Source organism: Podarcis melisellensis, assembly GCF_964234715.1.
Source record: "Podarcis melisellensis genome assembly, chromosome: 2".
Lineage (NCBI taxonomy): Eukaryota > Metazoa > Chordata > Lepidosauria > Squamata > Lacertidae > Podarcis > Podarcis melisellensis.
The window spans coordinates 62,207,569-62,226,045 of record NC_138529.1 but is presented as its reverse complement, the minus strand read 5'-3'; the positions used below and the strand labels follow the sequence as shown (position 1 = coordinate 62,226,045).

The 18,477-nt window shown below is 42.6% G+C and overlaps 1 protein-coding gene across 2 annotated transcripts in view; it reads left to right on the top strand.

The window, feature by feature from the left end:
• The window catches only part of FAT2 (FAT atypical cadherin 2), a 112,963-nt gene that overhangs the window by 22,025 nt on the left and 72,461 nt on the right, over nt 1-18,477 (top strand). For both annotated transcript variants that reach the window (XM_081900955.1, XM_081900954.1), the window contains exon 2: nt 14,814-18,086. In XM_081900955.1, coding sequence (XP_081757081.1) covers nt 14,822-18,086 — 3,265 coding nt within the window. In that variant the 5' untranslated portion in view covers nt 14,814-14,821. The remainder of the gene's footprint in view (nt 1-14,813; nt 18,087-18,477) is intronic.

The window sequence follows — 18,477 nt, the reverse complement described above, 5'->3', positions numbered from 1 at the left end:
AGATTTCCCAAAGACAGTGTGTGATGATAAATTTGATCAGCCTGAGTTGTATCACTCAAAAATAGGATCACTGTTATATTTAAGCCAGTGGTCAAGGCCAGACATTGCATGTGCTACAAATGTTCTGAGTCAACGTGTATCTAAACCCAGTACTGCTGATTGGTGTGCTTTGAAAAGGCTTATCAGATATCTAAAGGGGACATTAAATGTATGTTTGAAGATATCTAGTACACAAGACGAAAAACTAGAAGTATTTGTTGATGCGGACTGGGGAAGCTGTATAGCTACCAGAAAATCTACAAGTGGAATGGTTATGATGTTTGCCAATTCCATAATTGGGTGGAGGTCAAAGAAACAAGGATTTGTTGCAACCTCATCCTGTGAGGCAGAATATGGGAGCCTGTCGCTAGCATGCAATGAAATCATGTGGTTTATACAGATCCTAAAAGATCTAGATTGTAAAGTTGATTTGCCTATCCAAGTGTATGAAGATAGCCAATCGTGCATTGCATTAGCGGGCTCGGAAATAATGAAATCCGCATCAAAACATATTGCTATCCGTCATGCGAATGTTAGAGATTGTGTACAGAATGGGCTAATCAAACTGGAGTATTGTCAATCACAAGATAATATTGCTGATTTGTTCACCAAGCCTTTGCCAGCAACATGCCATAATGAACTGATGACAAAACTGGGTTTATGTATATAATGTATGTATGTATGTATTGTTTCTGTTGGGGTTTTTCGCATTTAAAGAAACAGAAGGGGTGTCACGGCTAAAATGGCCGCTGTTTCTTTAATGCGAATAAAGCTCGGTCAGCATGACTCAGCGGTCTGCACCAAGTTGTATATATAAGTGAGAAATGTTAGTTTGTTGCTGAGGCTGGTGTTTGGGTTGGTTGATGCTGGTGTGTGGAGTTATTCAGTCGTGTTTTGCACAAAGACTTTTAAGAATAAAACTCTGCAAGGATATTCTCGTGGACTCTTTTTGTGCCGACAAAGGGTCCGAGGACCAGGCTGAAGAGGCAAAGGGAGGTCAGAACCTTTTCCTCCTTTTTTTTTTTGCTTTTTACAAACACTGACAGATTTCTTCTGTATTTTTCTCCAGATACTTTAAAATGAATTCAAATAACAACAAAAAAGTTACAGAAAAAGAAGAAATGAAGGAAAAAAATCAGGTTTTTTAAGGATAAACTGTTACCATTACCAATAAAGAAGGGTGTGAATACAGCTATGTAAATAATTCAGTCAATAATAAAACATATCAGGAAAAAAAGGATGTGTGGCCTATAATGATAAAGGGTCCCATAGTCCAAATAATAATTTTAAAATTCAGAAAAGAAGATAAAACTAATATTAAACTATACTAAATTCCAACAGTCACCTGAGCCACTGTACTCATATATAAAATAAAATTAGACAAAATGGCAAAGCAATGAACTTGAGGATTTTGGCCTCTGGGCAAATTTTATGTGAGATTTTTTCAAGAAGGCTGATTTGCCAGGTCTTGGAATACCAATAATCCAGATTACTAGATCAAGGTGTGAAATCAGTTCCTTGTTATTCAGGTTTTCATCAAAGTTTGCAAACAAATTCAAAGGAGCCAGACTAGGAGAGGAGTTCCTTCTGTAAAAGGTAAAGAAAAAGGTAAATGACCCCTGGACAGTTAAGTCCAGTCAAAGGCAACTATGGGGTTGCAGCACTCATCTCACTTTCAGGCCAAGGAAGCCGGCGTTTGTCCGCAGACAGCTTTCTGGGTCATGTGGCCAACATGACTAAACCGCTACTGGCACAATGAGACACTGTGACAAGTGCCAGAGTGTGCGGAAACACCATTGACCTTCCCGCCACAGCAGAACCTATTATCTACTTGCACTGGCATGCTTTCGAATGGCTAGGTTGGCAGAAGCTGGGACAGAGCAACAGGAGCTCACTCGGTTGCGGAGATTTGGACCGCCAGCCTTCTGATCGGCAAGCCCAAGAGACCACAGGGCCACCCGCATCCAGTTCCTCCTGTATAATGTGTCCACAAACCCATGTGTGCAAGCATATATACATGTAACAAGGAACTGTAGTCAATCCTAGTCCTTTTATGCATAATCGTATCGTATATGCTTTGCCGGTTAGTCTCATAAACACACATTACATGTTCATGTGTACACACATCCAAAGTGAACACTGATGTACACACTGAGGCATTGGAAGAAATTTCCTAATGATAAGAGAATAAGGGAACCAATTACCTTGTGCTGCATAGGGTGGGATCCCTCTCATGAGGTATTCAAGCAGAGATGTCTGCTGCGGATATTCTGACTCTGGATTTATAATTCAGGGTTGGGTGCCACCCAGCTCTCTGTTTCTATTAACTTAGTTATACAGATTCATATATGTACATGTTCTTTGGTAAGGATGGGGGAAGAAGTTTGACTCAGTTCCGATTTAAAGGCAAACCTACTTAATTTTCACCTTCTGAAACAATAGGCAAAGTGAAACACAGCGATCTTTCTAAACTTGCACTTCTTTGAATTTTGCAGTGCAGTTTTCCAGCTAATTAATGTCTGCAAAAATGCATAAACTAGGGTAAAGTGTTCATATAAGCAAATCTTTCGAGTGAAAATAGCATACAAAGATGCATTATATAAGGGGAAACTGCTTTGCAAAAAGGTGTACATTAGGCAAAATGTCCTATAAAAAGTGGAAATATTAGGAGAAAATTGCATTAAATGTAAAATTATATTAAAATTCATGATTTAAAAAAAAGTTTGCAAAATAGTGTGGAAAAACAGAGAACTGAGTTTGGAAGAAACTGAAATTGACAGGCTTGCCCATCCCTGTTCTTTGGTCTAGTGGAGTATTCCTTCTTGTTTTTTTCCTATTCACCCATTTATTGAGGCAGCTTCTAGGTAATGCTATCAGGGAGCCAGGTGGTGAGCACAGTAGCAGATTTCTGGGCAATGCTGGCTCGCTTCCTTGCATGAGATGGCAGGGATTCCTTTTCCTCCCCCACTTTTCCCAATCACCTGGACAAAGGCTGCCTATGTTGTTGCCACACAAGACCCACATGCAGCAACATGCCTACCCTCTCTCTAAAGGTTACAGGGAAGAATGAAGACGGAGGGGGAGGGAAATAACTCTTCCAGCTCCACAGATAAGTCAAGAAAGGGTCAGTTTTATTGGGGCTGTAAAAGTGCAAAGATCAGAAAGGCAACTGGGACAGAGATTACGGAGCATATGCAAAAATGGAAGCCAGGCTGACGGAGTCAGGAGAGAGGTCAAGGGGAATTTATGGTGGGGGTTATCCAGACTGTGCAGTCACATCCAGTATTTATTTTCCTACGAGATTTCCTACCCATCCTTCACCATAAGGTCCAAGGAACGGTTACACAACAATATTGTCATACACTTATAACAACCAGCAAAACAGTTACAATGATGGAAGCAAGTAGAACAGTAAAATTGTTCTAACCAAAATCAAACAATTTTTCCCTCCTCATTTCCTCCTCCTGTCTCTCTCTTTTTCACTCTTTGGAAATAATTTTAATTTGTTTTTACAAGTGTAGAATTATACCAATTCAAAATACAAATCCATATTTAGAGACTTCTCTGAATCTCCTGACTCCCCCCCCCCCCCCGCGCTCCATGGCTTCTATTGTAAACCTTTTCTACGGCATATTATTTCATAATCCATAGTTATTGTCCATGATATTTGCTACATTACAAGTGTTATTGGAATCCTGCTAATGTTTTCATTTGCTTGGAGTGGTCTCCTAGATAATTTTTTTTTTTTTTTGTCTTCTTGGTTCCTGAGTTTTTCAGTCAATTTTGCCATTTTGGTGTACTCCAACAGCTTGATTTGCCATTCCTCTCTGGTAGAGACTTTATCTTCTTTCCATCTCAAATCAAACAATATGGATGCTACAAAACAAAATAGCTTCGTGTCAAATGTCAGAGTAAGGAGATGTGTCTTTACTCTTGGGGCGAAAGCTGTACCACTGTGAAGGAAGGAAGGAACTTCACACTTTAGGCGCTGCCAAACCACACATTTATGAGAGCCAGTGTGGTGTGGTGGTTAAGAGCGACAGACTCGTAATCTGGTGAACCGGGTTCGCGTCCCTGCTCCTCCACATGCAGCTGCTGGGTGACCTTGGGCTAGTCACACTTCTTTGAAGTCTCTCAGCCCCACTCACCTCACAGAGTGTTTGTTGTGGGGGAGGAAGGGAAAGGAGAATGTTAGCCGCTTTGAGACTCCTTGGGTAGTGATAAAGCGGGATATCAAATCCAAACTCTTCTTCTTCTTCTTATGGAAAACCACATTTCTATGGAATCCTTACCAATTCAACAGACAAGGGTTTCCTCTCAATTCAGATGTATTTTTGCTGAATGATTGATGCTGCCTTTAATGTTGTGTCAGAGTTTGGAAATTGTTTATGTACACCATCATGGAATCCATATTTGTATCATGGTGCAAGTGCAAAATGCACACTACTGTGGCTGCCCAGTGAATGGGCTAGCAAGGGGATCTGTATGGAGACAGGTATGTTGGGGCTGCTTCTTCTTCTTTGGTGATCACTTGTACCTAAGTAAGATTGTCTTCCATAAACACGGTGTTAACGATGAGTCCGTAAGTGACTGTGGAGGCCAATTCAGGATCCACATGTCCTTCCACAGTGGGGACATTGGTTCTGGGTGGGAGTTGGTAAAGGCTGTTCCCCAACTGGAGCACTTGCAGGCAAGTGTTTCCCAGTTGTTAGTGTTTATACTACATTTTTTTAGATTTGCCTTGAGACAGTCTTTAAACCTCTTTTGTTGACCACCAGCATTACGCTTTCCAGTTTTAAGTTCGTAATAGAGTAATTACTTTGGAAGACGATCATCAGGCATCCACACAACATGACCAGTCTAACCAAGTTGATGTTGAAGAATCATTGCTTCAACACTGGTGATCTTTGCTTCTTCCAGTACACCTGTCTTCCCAAGTGATGTGTACAAATTTTCGGAGACACCATTGATGGAATCTTTCGAGGAGTTGGAGATGGTGTTTATAAGGACTTACAGGTGGTCAAGAATGAATTTACTCTGCACACATCACTGTTCCTTCCTTTGAAGCGACTATAATATAAATGGTCTAGAAGTTCATGTGAAGTGTGCATTGCGTCAAACTACACCCCATTTAAATGAACAAGTCCAAAGACAGTGCTGCAGAAGTTCAGTCTTATCAGTTCAATCCTCTTACAGAAATTATTTTTCTGGAGTTTATTTTCTTATTTGCCAGCATCCCTTTTTTTCTTCCTGTGTGCTGCATTTTTTAGATTGTAAGCACGTGGACCAGGAGTTGCCTTGTTTTTAATGCAACGGCAGCACTTACCAGTAGTTAATTTTAGGCACTTATACTTCTAGCAGCAACAGTTGCAGTAGTAATAATATTTCCTTTCCCTCCGTAACACAATTTCATGGATGGCATAAGAGAAGCAGAAGTAGAAACTGGGGCAGCAGAGGGAATGGGGTACCTTTAGTATCGCCCATCCTCATTATACCTGCAAGCAGTGCAAAAAGGTTGGTAGTGCTCTTGTAGTGTTCCAGTTTCTTTTACTGGGGCTTGTATGGGATAACTCCCCAATATTGTTTTGGGACAGGTTCTGCAGCCATTTTGTTTTCTTTTTTAATAGAAGACACCCAAATAGAGATCATTGCCAGTGTCCTCATTGCTGCTGCTGCTGTAGGTCTCAAAGAATCAAAGGCCAACATATTTTTACATTATCAAGAAGTAGGAAATCATGTGTGTGTGTGTGTGTGCGCACACGCGCACATACACATCCATTAAACTGCAGATGGATGAATTAGTCCCTGAGCACAATATATAATTATTGGTCGCCAGTAATATTTCCCACATTTCAAAGAAATTCCTCTCCAGAACCTCACCCTTGTGCCAGCCTCTTCATTTGAATATGTCGTAGCCAGACTTGTAAATGTAGAGTCAAATGGGATTTTAATTTAAGCTCACCAAGATGGCTGCTCAGTTAAAATGCTGAATTAATTAAAAACATAATGAGGTGCTTGGGAAGTTTACTTATATTTAAGAACCTGAAACCTTTAGTGAGGATCATGAGTCATTTGGCAGAGATCTCTTGGTGTTTACCTACCAGCACTTAACACGGAACCACCTGTGTAGCTGGTGTTTCTTCTTCTTCTTCTTACCAATGTATTATTACAAGGAGGATTCCCAAACCACCAGAGCAAATAGCAAGGACAAAGTGGGGAGATTAGTAATGCTGGTTCTAGTATGGCCACAAAGCAAAACCACCCCTCTCTCCGTCCAGCCAGTCATAACACAGTATAGCAGGCACACCTGCCTGAGGCTCCCTGCTTCTGTCTTGGGCACACCTCTGTTCCTCTGCTTTTTCTCACCAGTTGCTGTATCAAAGATCAGCACCTTGCCTGGCCCCAGCATCTGCAGATGACTAGCAAGCCTTTGCAAACCGGTTCCTTTGTTTTGGCAGCCTCCGATCCTCCTTCTTTCCTGCTTGCTTGAGTTGCAAAGGTCTTCTGACAACCTTCACAAAATCTGGAAGGTGGGGCCAATATGGGGCTTCTGATAGATCCCAGAATCCTGTTCTGAAAATTCTTGAATTGAAGCTCATCATCGTGGGTGGATGCCTATGTCTACATTGCCGGGGATTAAAGCGGTGAAAATAGCATACGGGGGAATTTCAGGAAATCAGCAAAATGTCTGGGATTTTACTGACAGAAGCAGGAAATGCCTTTTTCTGGGTAATTCATTTTTTTAAAAAAAAGCTCAAAGTCCAGAATTTTACTCCTTGAAATATGGCAACTCCAACATTGCCTGGGTTTGTGAAACAAGGTGGGATACCTGGGTGTCCACAGGAATGCTTTGTGGTAGTATTGAGGGGCAAAGTAAAAGACTGATGGGGGAGCACAGAAACACAAAGGATGAGAATAGTGCTGGTACATTTTACCTCATATCTAAGATTATGCAAATACTAGAAATTTAATTTTAAAAATAAAAGAGACAGAGCTGGGGCTCTGGGAATTACAGTTCATCGGGGCAGGTGGGCTTGCAACATAAAGGATACACAAATATTAGTCAATCCCTCTTCCTTCCTTCAACTGTGAGGCTCGCCCCTGCCTATATTTCTTCTGAGGACCCACAGAGAACTCAGCACAGGATACCACTCAAATCCTTCAGAAGTCGAGATGAAATCAAAACACCTTTCAGTTTAAGCATTTGTAGTTCTTGCTAGGATACATACTGTATAACCTTGGTGCCAGTGTAACAAAACTGCTCCACCTCAACTCCCCAATACTCATTGTCTCTTTAAAGGAGGAATCAGAGTTGAACAAAAATGTACATTCAGAATGATCATGTAGCACTGTTTTTAATGAACAGTATTTCAAGCTGTTTCCATGCATATATGTATGTATGTATGTATGTATGTATGTATGTTTGGTGGAGTGGGATTGTATGCATTGAGTTCCTGATCATACAAGGAGTTTCCGACCTGCACAGTTGTGCACATATTGCAAGGGCATTAGATAAGGAACCCAGAGAGAGAGAGAGAGAGAGAGAGAGAGAGAGAGAGAGAGAGAGAGAGAGGCACACTCCCTGTGGGCTCTTTCCTCTTACCACTTAAATAGTTGTTTTTCTTAGGAGTTAATCTGTAGGCAATCATTTCACCACACCTTGATTAAAATTTGGTAGACCTGCCAGGAATCAACTGTTTTGGGAGCTGGATCCAGTCCACAGTTTCCCAGTTGTACATCTCTTGCTTTCATAAAAGAATACTCATTTTCCCTACTTTAACACTGATGTGATCAAAGACTGCATTGCTTTCTGTTCATTTTATAGTACACAGCTGAGCAGAAGCTGTCATTACGCTATATGCTAGATTCCAGCCATGAACTATCTATTCATTTTCACATTACCAAACCCTTGTGAATCCATTTTACGTTTCCTGCTCTAAACTTTCACTCACTTACGACTTCAGGCAGTCTTCCCAAAATACAAGGTAGTGGATGTACCTTATGGATTGATGCTTTTTCTGCATGGCCTACACACACAAAGTAGCATGTGGAGCATGAAAAGCGTCCTCTGCAGCCTTGCCAGACCACCTCCACACTCTCAGTATTAAGTTAGGGAAGGAGATTGTGGTCTACCCACAATGCCTCGCTGACAGCTCATAATGACGGATCTGAGTACTTCCTAGAGAAAGTTTTGGCACCCATTGTCCCAAAGTGAGAAATTTTTTTGAAGTCCTCAGAGATGAAAGCACAAGGTACTTCTGTGCATTTGTTTCCCTCATAAACACCAGGATGCCTTGTAGGCATCTGCTGCTGCTTCTGAGGCAAAGTACCAGACAGACCACACCTTGAGCATCCCTTCCCCACCTTAAAGGTGTGTTATAGAACCCAAAATTAATTAATTGCACCTGATGTCTGCAGTACACCATAGCTTATATGGCATTCCCCTAGCCCAGCCCATAATTCCCTTCTACTATTCAAACTGCAGGCACTGCAGCTTCAGATCTTTTGTTTTGAGCTATATATGTTCTCCTCCATTAAGCTGGGAGCAGGACAAGGAAAGTATGCCAGCATAAACTATTGTAAAGCCTTGTAGCACCCTAAAGACTAACAAACATATTATGGTATAAGCTTTCATGGACTACTGTCTACCTTATCAGTTGTCTTTGGGCTTGGGCTTGTGGGACCCACTCAGTTGGCAATACAGTGGTACCTCTGGTTTGAACTTAATTCCTTCTGGAGGTCCGTTCTTAACCTGGAACTGTTCTTAACCTGATGTACCACTTTAGCAAATGGGGCCTCCAGCCGTTGCGCCACCGCATGATTTCTGTTCCTATCCTGAGGAAAAGTTCTTAACCCGAGGTACTACTTCCAAGTTAGTGGAGTCTGTAACCCAAAGTGTCTGTAACCCGGGGTGTTTGTAACCCGAGGTACCACTGTAGTTGGGCTTGATGCAACTGCATTAAGCTTGATGGTTGGCAGTAGTTCAAAAATACATTGGGGTCCAAGAAAAGCAAAGTGTTCTTTGACCTTTGTGGATATGGTAGGGAAAGTGTGTTTGTATATGAAGAGGATTTTGTGGAAGATGAAGACCTTCATGTTGTTGTGCAGGTGAAATCGTCCATTCTGTGCTCCAAGGTTTGAGCTTCAATAAAGCAAGGATAGTATTAGGCAGAGTGTTCCGTAGTGATTGTAGTGTACATCTGTCAGTAGGAAATGACCCCAAACATTTTTTAGTTCGGGCCATGGTTCTGGGCAGAAAAAAAGGGAAAGGTAAAGGGCCCCTGCATGGTTAAGTCCAGTCAAAGGCAACTATGGAGTTGCGGTGCCCATCTCACTTTCAGGCCGAGGGAGTCGACGTTTGTGCACAGACAGCTTTCTGGGTCATGTGGCCAGCATGACTAAACCGCTTCTGGAACAATGGAACACCTTGATGTAAGCCAGAGCGCACGGAAATGCTGTTTGCCTTCCCACCGCAGTGTGTACCTATTTATCTACTCGCACTGGCATGCTTTCAAACTGCTAGGTTGGCAGGAGCTGGGACAGAGCAATGGGAGCTCACCCCATCACGGGGATTCGAACCACTGACCTTCCGATCAGGAAGCCCAAGAGGCTCAGTGGTTTAGACCACAGCACCACTCACATCAGAGTAACAGTTTTGCAAGCAGAAAGTCCCCAGTTGGTTAATCTCTGACATCACCAGGTAGGGCTGGGACTGTCCCCTGTCTAAAGTCCTGGAGAGCTGCTGCCAGCAGTCAGTGTAAATGTGGAGCTCAATGGACCAATAATATGGCTCAGTATAAAGAACTTTCCTCTGTTCCTTTGTTGATCTCCCCATCATGCTCTCCTTGGGAGGTGTAGTCTATGTTGCTTCTTTTCAACAGCTGCTAGCCATAATGGCTACCCACCATCAGTGGTACGTTACCTCTGAATACCAGTTGCTGGGAATCATAGGTGGGCAGAGTGCCATTATGCTCAAGCTCCACTTGTGGGATTCCTAAAGGCATCTGGTTGGCCACTGTGAGAACAGCATGCTGGACTAGATGGGCCATTGGCCTGACTCAGCAGGGTCTTCTGATGTTCTCCATGCGTCGATGCTGGTTTGCTGTAATGCGCTCTATGCGTGTCTGATTTGGAAGCTCCATCTAGTGCAAAATTCAGTAGCCTGATTATTGATGGCGGAGAAAAAGTCACACCATTGTTAAAACAGCTGCACTGTATGAGCATCAAGGCACCTACTTTTATCAAGATTTGCTTGATTGGCACCTTTATTTATTATCCCAAAAGGTGTTGCATTCACCCATGCATTTAAAACACATTCCTTTCCTCCTCCCAAAGAATCCTGGGAACTGTAGTTACCCCTCACAGAGCTATAATTCATAGCACCCTTCACAAACTACAGTTCCCGGGATTCTTGGTGGGGGTGTGCTTTAAATATGCCTTATCTGTATGGTGTGGGCACAGCCCCGACTGCCTTCAGAGAACTTATTTGCTCACAGATGGTCCAGAGCAGGCATGTCCAAAGTTTGTTTCGGGGGCCTAATCTGGCCCACCGGTCGATTTAATCCACCCCCTGTGGATTAAAAGTTCAACAACTTTGGTTGGCTCTCACACATGTTCACTTCATCAAATCTGTCCCTCTTTGAAAAAAGTTTGGACACCCGTGGTCTAGAGCCTTGGCACATGACAAGCTGGCTCACGTGACTTGTGAAATGTTAGGGCATGTTGCGGTATGGTTTGTTTATATTACTGCTTTTTGCATAGTGGTCATTGGCTGTAACAAACAGATTGGTTGATGTACTGCTTTTTAGCCCAAGCCCCACCAAAAGCATTGAACAACATTACAGTAAATACAATGAATCGATCACAACAATATAGAATTGCAAAATCAGTGAATACCCACCAATCACATCAGTGTGCTGCATTCATGCTGTCACCAGCTGGCCACTGCTGGGCAAGGAGACCACCTGTGAAAGACCAGAAGCCCTGATGCCAATTTTGACTAGCTAAACTTCCACAGCAGGACCCGTCCCTTTTGATATCATATGAAGCCTCTGCTCATTTCATTTACTGTATGAGACATGAAATCCTTCCTGCTTCACAGGACTTGAGGGCACCAGCATTTGCATGGCTTCTTTCTAGGATCAGCAGATGAGGAACCAAGAGAAAGAGAAACAAGTTCCTGCATGCTCCCTGACTCTTCAACCCTGTTAAAGTTGTGACATGAACCGCACTGTTAAAATCATGGCTCTCTGGCTGAGAATAAGCAGAGTGTGTGTGTGTGTGTGTGTGTTTGTCCGTCCTTTTGTTCTCAGAGCCCAAACTTGTCATTTTTCTCTAAGAGCACTTCTCTCTCTCAAATTATTTGCTCAGCATATGGGTTGGCAAGCATCTTTGAGGGGAAGTGAACCCTTCTTTCAGTAGCTGACAGGCCACAGATCATACTGCTTTGCTTCTGTATTGGTTGAAACAGCAGAATATACCAGACCCTGTCGCCCCAAAAGCATGTCATTTGGAGCAAATTTCTAATAAAGGGACCCCTGATCATTAGGTCCAGTCATCACCGACTCTGGGGTTGTGGTGCTCATGTCGCTTTATTAGCCGAGGGAGCTGCTTCCGGGTCATGTGGCCAGCATAGCTAAGCTGCTTTTGGCGAACCGGAGCAGCGCACGGAAACGCCGTTTACCTTCCCGCCAGAGCGGTACCTATTTATCTACTTGCACTTTGACGTGCTTTCAAACTGCTAGGTTGGCAGGCGCTGGGACTGAGCAACGGGAGCTCACCCCATCACGGGGATTCAAACTGTCGACCTTCCGATCGGCAAGCCCTAGGCTCTGTGGTTTAGACCACAGCGCCACCCGCGTCCCTAATAGAGCTGTACAAGTGTGAAACCCTCATAATCCAATATGGACTGATTGTTAATGCCCCCAAGTTTGCTACTTCTATAGTTGAAAAACAGTGCACTATAAATTAAGTTAAAGTGTGGGAGGTTCTTTTAGCTAGATGTCATCTCCAAACTATGCAGTTCTCACCATTTTATCATTCTGAGAAAACAGATTATGGTCTTCCAGATTGCTTTTTTTTTTAAGCGATTGGTTGACATGCTGAGGGAGGCATTTACAGCTTTGAGATTTCAAATTATGCCCACAGCATATTTGGATGGGACATATGCCAGAATGCCTGTTTATCTGCATCCAGGGAGAGGTGGAAAAAAATATTTCATTGTGCTCCTTGCAATATATTCATGTATTATTCTCCCAGGGGTAGTATTCCCAAAGAATTTCCTTTATAACAGTATAGGGAGCAAATCTGCTATTTGTTGATAGAAATAGATACACTACATATAAAGATTCTATGTTTCCCTAAGCAGCCCAAAGCATTAGACAAAATGTCAAAAGGAGTCCTGCATGCTAGGGGCCATGAATTCTAAAATGTACTTCATTGCTGTTTGTATTTTTCTGCTGACCATTGGTTTCTATCAAATAAATTTCATAGAATTGTAAAGTTGGAAGGGACCGTCAAGGGTCATCAAGTTCAACTTCCTGCAATGCAGGAATCACAGCTAAAGCATCCATGATAGATGGCCATCCAACCTCTGCTTAAAAACCTCCAAGGAAGGGGAGTCCACAACCTCCCAAGAGAGATCGTCAATTTGACGATCAATACCTGACATCTCAAGCATCTATATTCCCTTCAACTGTTGGGTAAAGCTACTCAATCTGGCTTCGATTGGGGTGGTTTGGGGGGGGGGATATAGCACTCCACCATAAATCTATGTCTTCCTTTGTTTCTTCTGTTTACCTGTTGCCCACCTACAAAGGAACCTGTGTGTTTTGTCTAAGGATGGAGGACAGACCTGGATCTAGACTCGTTTGGGTATTTGCCTAGATAAGGGAACAGCCATTGTGTGTTTCTGCTCCCTAGTACAACCTGAATGGCAACCAAATAGACCTCATTTGCTTGACTGTTGCCTCCTTCCCGACCTCATCTTTGGCCTCTTACAAAATAGAGACAAATGACGTCACTACAAGATACACTGTGTGTGTGTGTGTGTGTGTGTGTGTGTCCCTTTTGTTGCTGCTGCTTTGTTACCATCTAGTCTGATAAAAGAGTTTTGTAGAACTGCATGCAATTTTGTGACATTTTGGTTGGCAAAATATGTGTACTGTATTCCCTCCCCAGCCCAATTCTATATCCAGTAGCAGCCTAAGTAGTTAGAAGATTGGGATGAGACAGGGTGAGGCTGGAGCTATGCAGGTGCATAAGCAAAGACAATCCGGTCAATCTGCCAGTGTGCCCATGGAATGGATTAAGTTCAACAACCAAGGTACCGCTGTATCTAGTTTAATAAAGCATCTCCACAAGTGAGACTCATACACACATAACCAGCACAGTTACAAACTGAGGCTATGGCTATGTGCACCATACATTTGACTTAAAGTGAAAAGCAAGCTATTTTGGGGCGTGGGATCTTGAAAAAGTGTCTGGACAAACAAGTCTGCCTTGTTTAAGGCAGGATAGTGCCAAACATCTGGCAGGTACTTGATCATTGATTTTTAATTTAAAACAGGAAGGAACAGCACCTGATAGAGATCTCCCGGGATATCCAGGGTAAATATAGGCACCTATAATTAACCCAAAATGTATGTAAATATTCTCTCTTTTCATCCCTGAATGCAAATTTTAAAAAGCATTCACCTGTCTTTTTGCAAAAATATTTTCAGTATTATGATTAGCCTTAAGCCCTTTCCTCTGTGATATCTGTAATATCGCTAACAAAATGATGTGTAACTGAAGAGACCAGCCATAAAGCATGTCATGTGTTAAGGAGGGAAAGAGGGCAGCTAGGTTCTGACACCAAGTGCAGACAACTGCTGGAGATGTGGGAGTAAAAATGCGAACTTAGTACATATGATGATTAACTGCCCGATGATAAGATCATTTTGGTGCAAGGTGAGGATATTTATAGCAAGAATAATAAATAATAATAATAAATGTTATTTAGGGGAATTTAATTTAATTCTAAATTATATTCCGGAAACATTGGAGATTTCAAGGGGTCAAAAAAATGGATGCACCATGCTATATTAGAAGAAAAAAACTTGCTTTGATGAATTGGAAGAGCCCCCAAAAGATTCCATTGAGCACATGGATTGATAATATGGACAGATTAGATTAGCTACATACGAACGAATTGGATGTCAACGCAAAGTAAGAATGGATAAATATGAAGAAATCTGGAACAAATATTTAAGTGATAAGGCGGATAGTGGTGAGAAGTAGGGGGAGGAGAGAGAGAGGTGGGAAAATATTGTTTTAAAAGGTGTAGTCAGGTATTCAAATCTGAATTGTCAAATTTTGTTGTTATTGTTATTATGTTTTTTGTTGTATGTTTCTTTTGCTGTTGTTGTTTGTATCAAAAAAATGATTAAATAATAATAATAATAATAATAAGCTAGGTTCTGACACAGGAGAGACAGAAATGTGACCAGGGTATAGGAGGAGTGAAATGAGAGGGAGATGGGTGAAGCAGTGAGGTGATTGGTGTGGTGCAGGGGGAAAGCCAATCTGATGCTTCCGCCACTGCACCCACACCACACTGACCTCCCTTGCCTGTCTCCCTCTGTAACTGGCAGGAAGTCAGCTAAACAGCACAGCCCAACCACATCCTGCTGGTCACCACTGCATTTAACTTAGGCTCTGTATTATTTTTTTCTGTACCTTGTTTTCCCTTTGGCAATTCCGCCTCCTCACTGTTCTCATTTTCCTTCCTTTAGGGCCTGCAATGGAAATCAGAACAAGGAGGCTCGCCGTGACTGTTGCACTGTGCCTGACATCTTTTCTGGCTTGTGAAGGGAATTCAGAAAAAGGCAATGCTTCCCTGTTGCACTTTACTTATCCCCTTTATAACACAACAGTCTATGAAAATTCCCCTCCCAAAACCTATGTGGAGAGCTATGTCAAAATGGGCATTTACATCACGGACCCAGCATGGGACATCAGATACAAGATTGCTTCTGGGGACACGAGTGGCCTGTTTAAAACTGAGGAGCATATTGTGGGAGATTTCTGCTTTTTGAGGATCAGGACTAAAAGTGGTAATACCGAGCGGCCGAACAGGGAGTTCAAAGACAAGTACGTGTTAATAATCCAAGCCTTGGAGAAAACATTTGCCTATGAGGCTTGGGCCAAAGTACTGATCCACATCCTTGACAGAAATGACCTGAAGCCTCTGTTCTCACCACCCTCTTATAAAGTCACCATCCAAGAAGATACACCCCTGAAAACTTCCATTGGTGCAGTCAGTGCCACAGATGCTGATGTTGGTCAGAATGCAGAGTTCTATTATGCATTTAGTACAAAGTCACCACTATTTTCCATTCACCCCACCAGTGGGGTAATTATGACTGCTGTGAAACTGAACTCCACCCACAGGGGGAAGCACCAGTTAAAGGTTCTGGCTGTGGACAGAATGAAGAAGATCTCTGAAGGAAGTGGCTTTGGAAACGTGGCCAGTCTTACAATCCAGGTGGAGCCATCTATCAAGAAACCCCCCATTATAACTTCAGTGATGGTGAGGCCATCCGATTCTCCTGAGGATCTCCTTTATGCTACCTTGAGTGTGGAAGTAGGTGGATCAGGAGCTGGGGTAGATTCAGTTGACATTGTGGCTGGAGATCCAAGGATGCACTTCAAATCCATTAGATCCTATGTGGGAAGTAATGAGTTCATGATAGTGTCAGCCAGAGAGATCAATTGGAACGATAACCCACATGGTTTTAATCTCAGCCTACGGGCTAAAGACAAAAACAAGCCACCTCTTCTTTCTCAGATTGTAGTTATTCAAATACCACCTTCCAAATACGCCTCTGCGAGATTTGAAAAAGATCTGTATCATGTCCAGCTCAGTGAATTTGCACCTCCTGGCAGTCATGTTGCAATGGTTCAGATTAGTCCAGTTCTCCCAAACCTAAAATACATTCTGAAACCCAGTTCTGGTAGCACAAGTTTTAAAATCAATCCTCAGACTGGCCTGTTAACTACAGACAAACTAATAGATTTCCAGGAACAGTCCCACTTTGAACTCAAAGTTACAACAAGTTACAGTGAGGTCTTTGCCACTGTCTTGGTTAGTATTATTGATTGCAACAACCATGCTCCAAGCTTCAACCAACCATCGTACCATGGCAGCTTTGATGAAAATCTGCCTCTGGGCACCAGCATCCTGTCTGTGAAGGCTGCAGATAGTGACTCTGGGGAGAATGGTTTCATCACATATACCATAGCCAACCAGAGAGCTGTTCCATTTACCATTGACCCATTTTCAGGTGTCATCTCCATCTCCAAGTTAATGGATTATGAGCTAATGCAGAGGTTGTACCATTTGCGTGTCTGGGCATCAGACTCGGGGTCTCCTTTTCGCCTTCAGACCGAGGTTTTCGTTTCCCTCAGAATGAATAACATGAATGATAATGCACCAGCATTTGAGAAGATTAACTGCAATGCAAGTATTCCATGGGACTTACCTGTTGGCCACTCTGTGATCACAGTATCAGCCATTGATAATGACGAGCTTCAGCCCATCAAATATGAAATCATGTCTGGCAATGAGAGGCAGCTTTTTGAATTGGATCCTGTGTCTGGGGTGATTTCTCTTAGAGCTCCTCTAAGAGATCTCCATGATAAACTAGCGACGTCCTACTCTTTAAAAATCACAGCCACAGATGGAGAAAACTCTGCTTTCCCAACCTATGTAAATATCACTGTGGTCTACCAGGATACCCAAGTAGACGTTCAGTGTGAGGATACTGGGGTCCTTAAGGAACTAACTAAGAGCATGATCCACTCTATTGAATCCCAGTCTCCAGAGCAAAAACCAGATGAAGATTCCTCCTTGAATGTGCATCTTATAAACCACCATGCGCCACAGTTCGATGATGCCTTCCCAAGATCTATTGATATAATGGAGACAATCCCAGTCAACTCAACCATTGCACAGCTGAGAGCTGTAGACAGTGATACCGGCTTTAATGGAAAGATGGTCTATGTAATATCTTCTGGGAATGAGGATGGTCGTTTTTACATTGACACAGAAACGGGTCTCCTCCTGGTCTCCTCTCCTTTGGACCATGAAAGAACAAGTTTCTACGTACTTAACATTACAGTATACGACCTTGGCATTCCTCAGAAGTCTTCCTGGAAGTTGCTAGCAGTAAACATTCTGGATACAAATGATAACGCTCCTAAATTTTCGCAACATACATACTTGGTTACTATACCAGAGGACGTAGAAATAGGCACAACCATCACTGTGGTGAAAGCCGATGATGCGGATACAAATGACAATGGGAGAGTGAAATATTCCTTTTTGGCACCTTCTGATAAATTTGACATCAATAGCATCACTGGTGAAGTAGCAGTGACTGTTCCCCTTGACAGAGAATTGTGTCCTCATTACATATTAAAAGTTGAAGCCCGAGACCAGCCACTAACAGGCCAGCAGCTCTTTGCAGTGGCTGATCTGGTTATTTCTTTGGAAGATGTAAACGACAATTCTCCACGCTGCATCCCAGCCTTGAATAAGGTGAAGGTTCCTGAGGACCTGCCCCTTGGGACAACATTGCTGTTCCTAGAAGCCTTTGATCCAGATATTGCATCTGGGGGAGAGCTAAAATATAGCCTGTTCAGAGATGATGAGGATATGTTTCACGTGAATGAGTTTACAGGGGCCCTAATCTTGGAAAAAGAGCTGGACTATGAGAAGAGGGACTCTTACAATCTAACTGTGAGAATCAGCGATGCTGGGACGCCCCTGTCTCTTTCTTCCCTCTGCCATATTGAGATTGATGTTCTGGACGTCAATGAAAACTTGCACCCACCTCGCTTTGCCTCTTTTGTGTATGAAGGGTCGGTGAAGGAAAACAGACCAGAAGGGACATCAGTGATGACGGTGATAGCACACGACGGCGATAAAGGGAAAGATGGAGAAATCCAGTATTTTATCAGAGAGGGAACAGGCTTGGCTGTCTTCGATATTGAAAAGGACACAGGTAATAATAATAACAGGACACTAGACAAGATAGAAAAAATGGCTTAAATGGCATGGGTTGTTTGGCCTGAAATTTTCATTTGCCAGCATCTTTTTAAAAAAATTGTTGTATTATCTATGTTTATAAGACTTCCTCAACCTTGGCCCTCCAGATAGATTTTTTTGGCCTACAAATCCCATGATCCCTAGTTAGCAGGACCAGTGGTCAGGGATGATAGGAATTGTAGTCTCAAAACATCTGGAGGGCCAAGGTTGAGGAAGCCTGGGCTACTTTGTCTTTAAAGGGCTTCGGAGTAAGAAATCCACTTACTTTAATTTTTGAAAGGAATTCATATATATATATATATATATATATAAACTGTGGAATCCATATATCCCCCCTTTTTTTATTT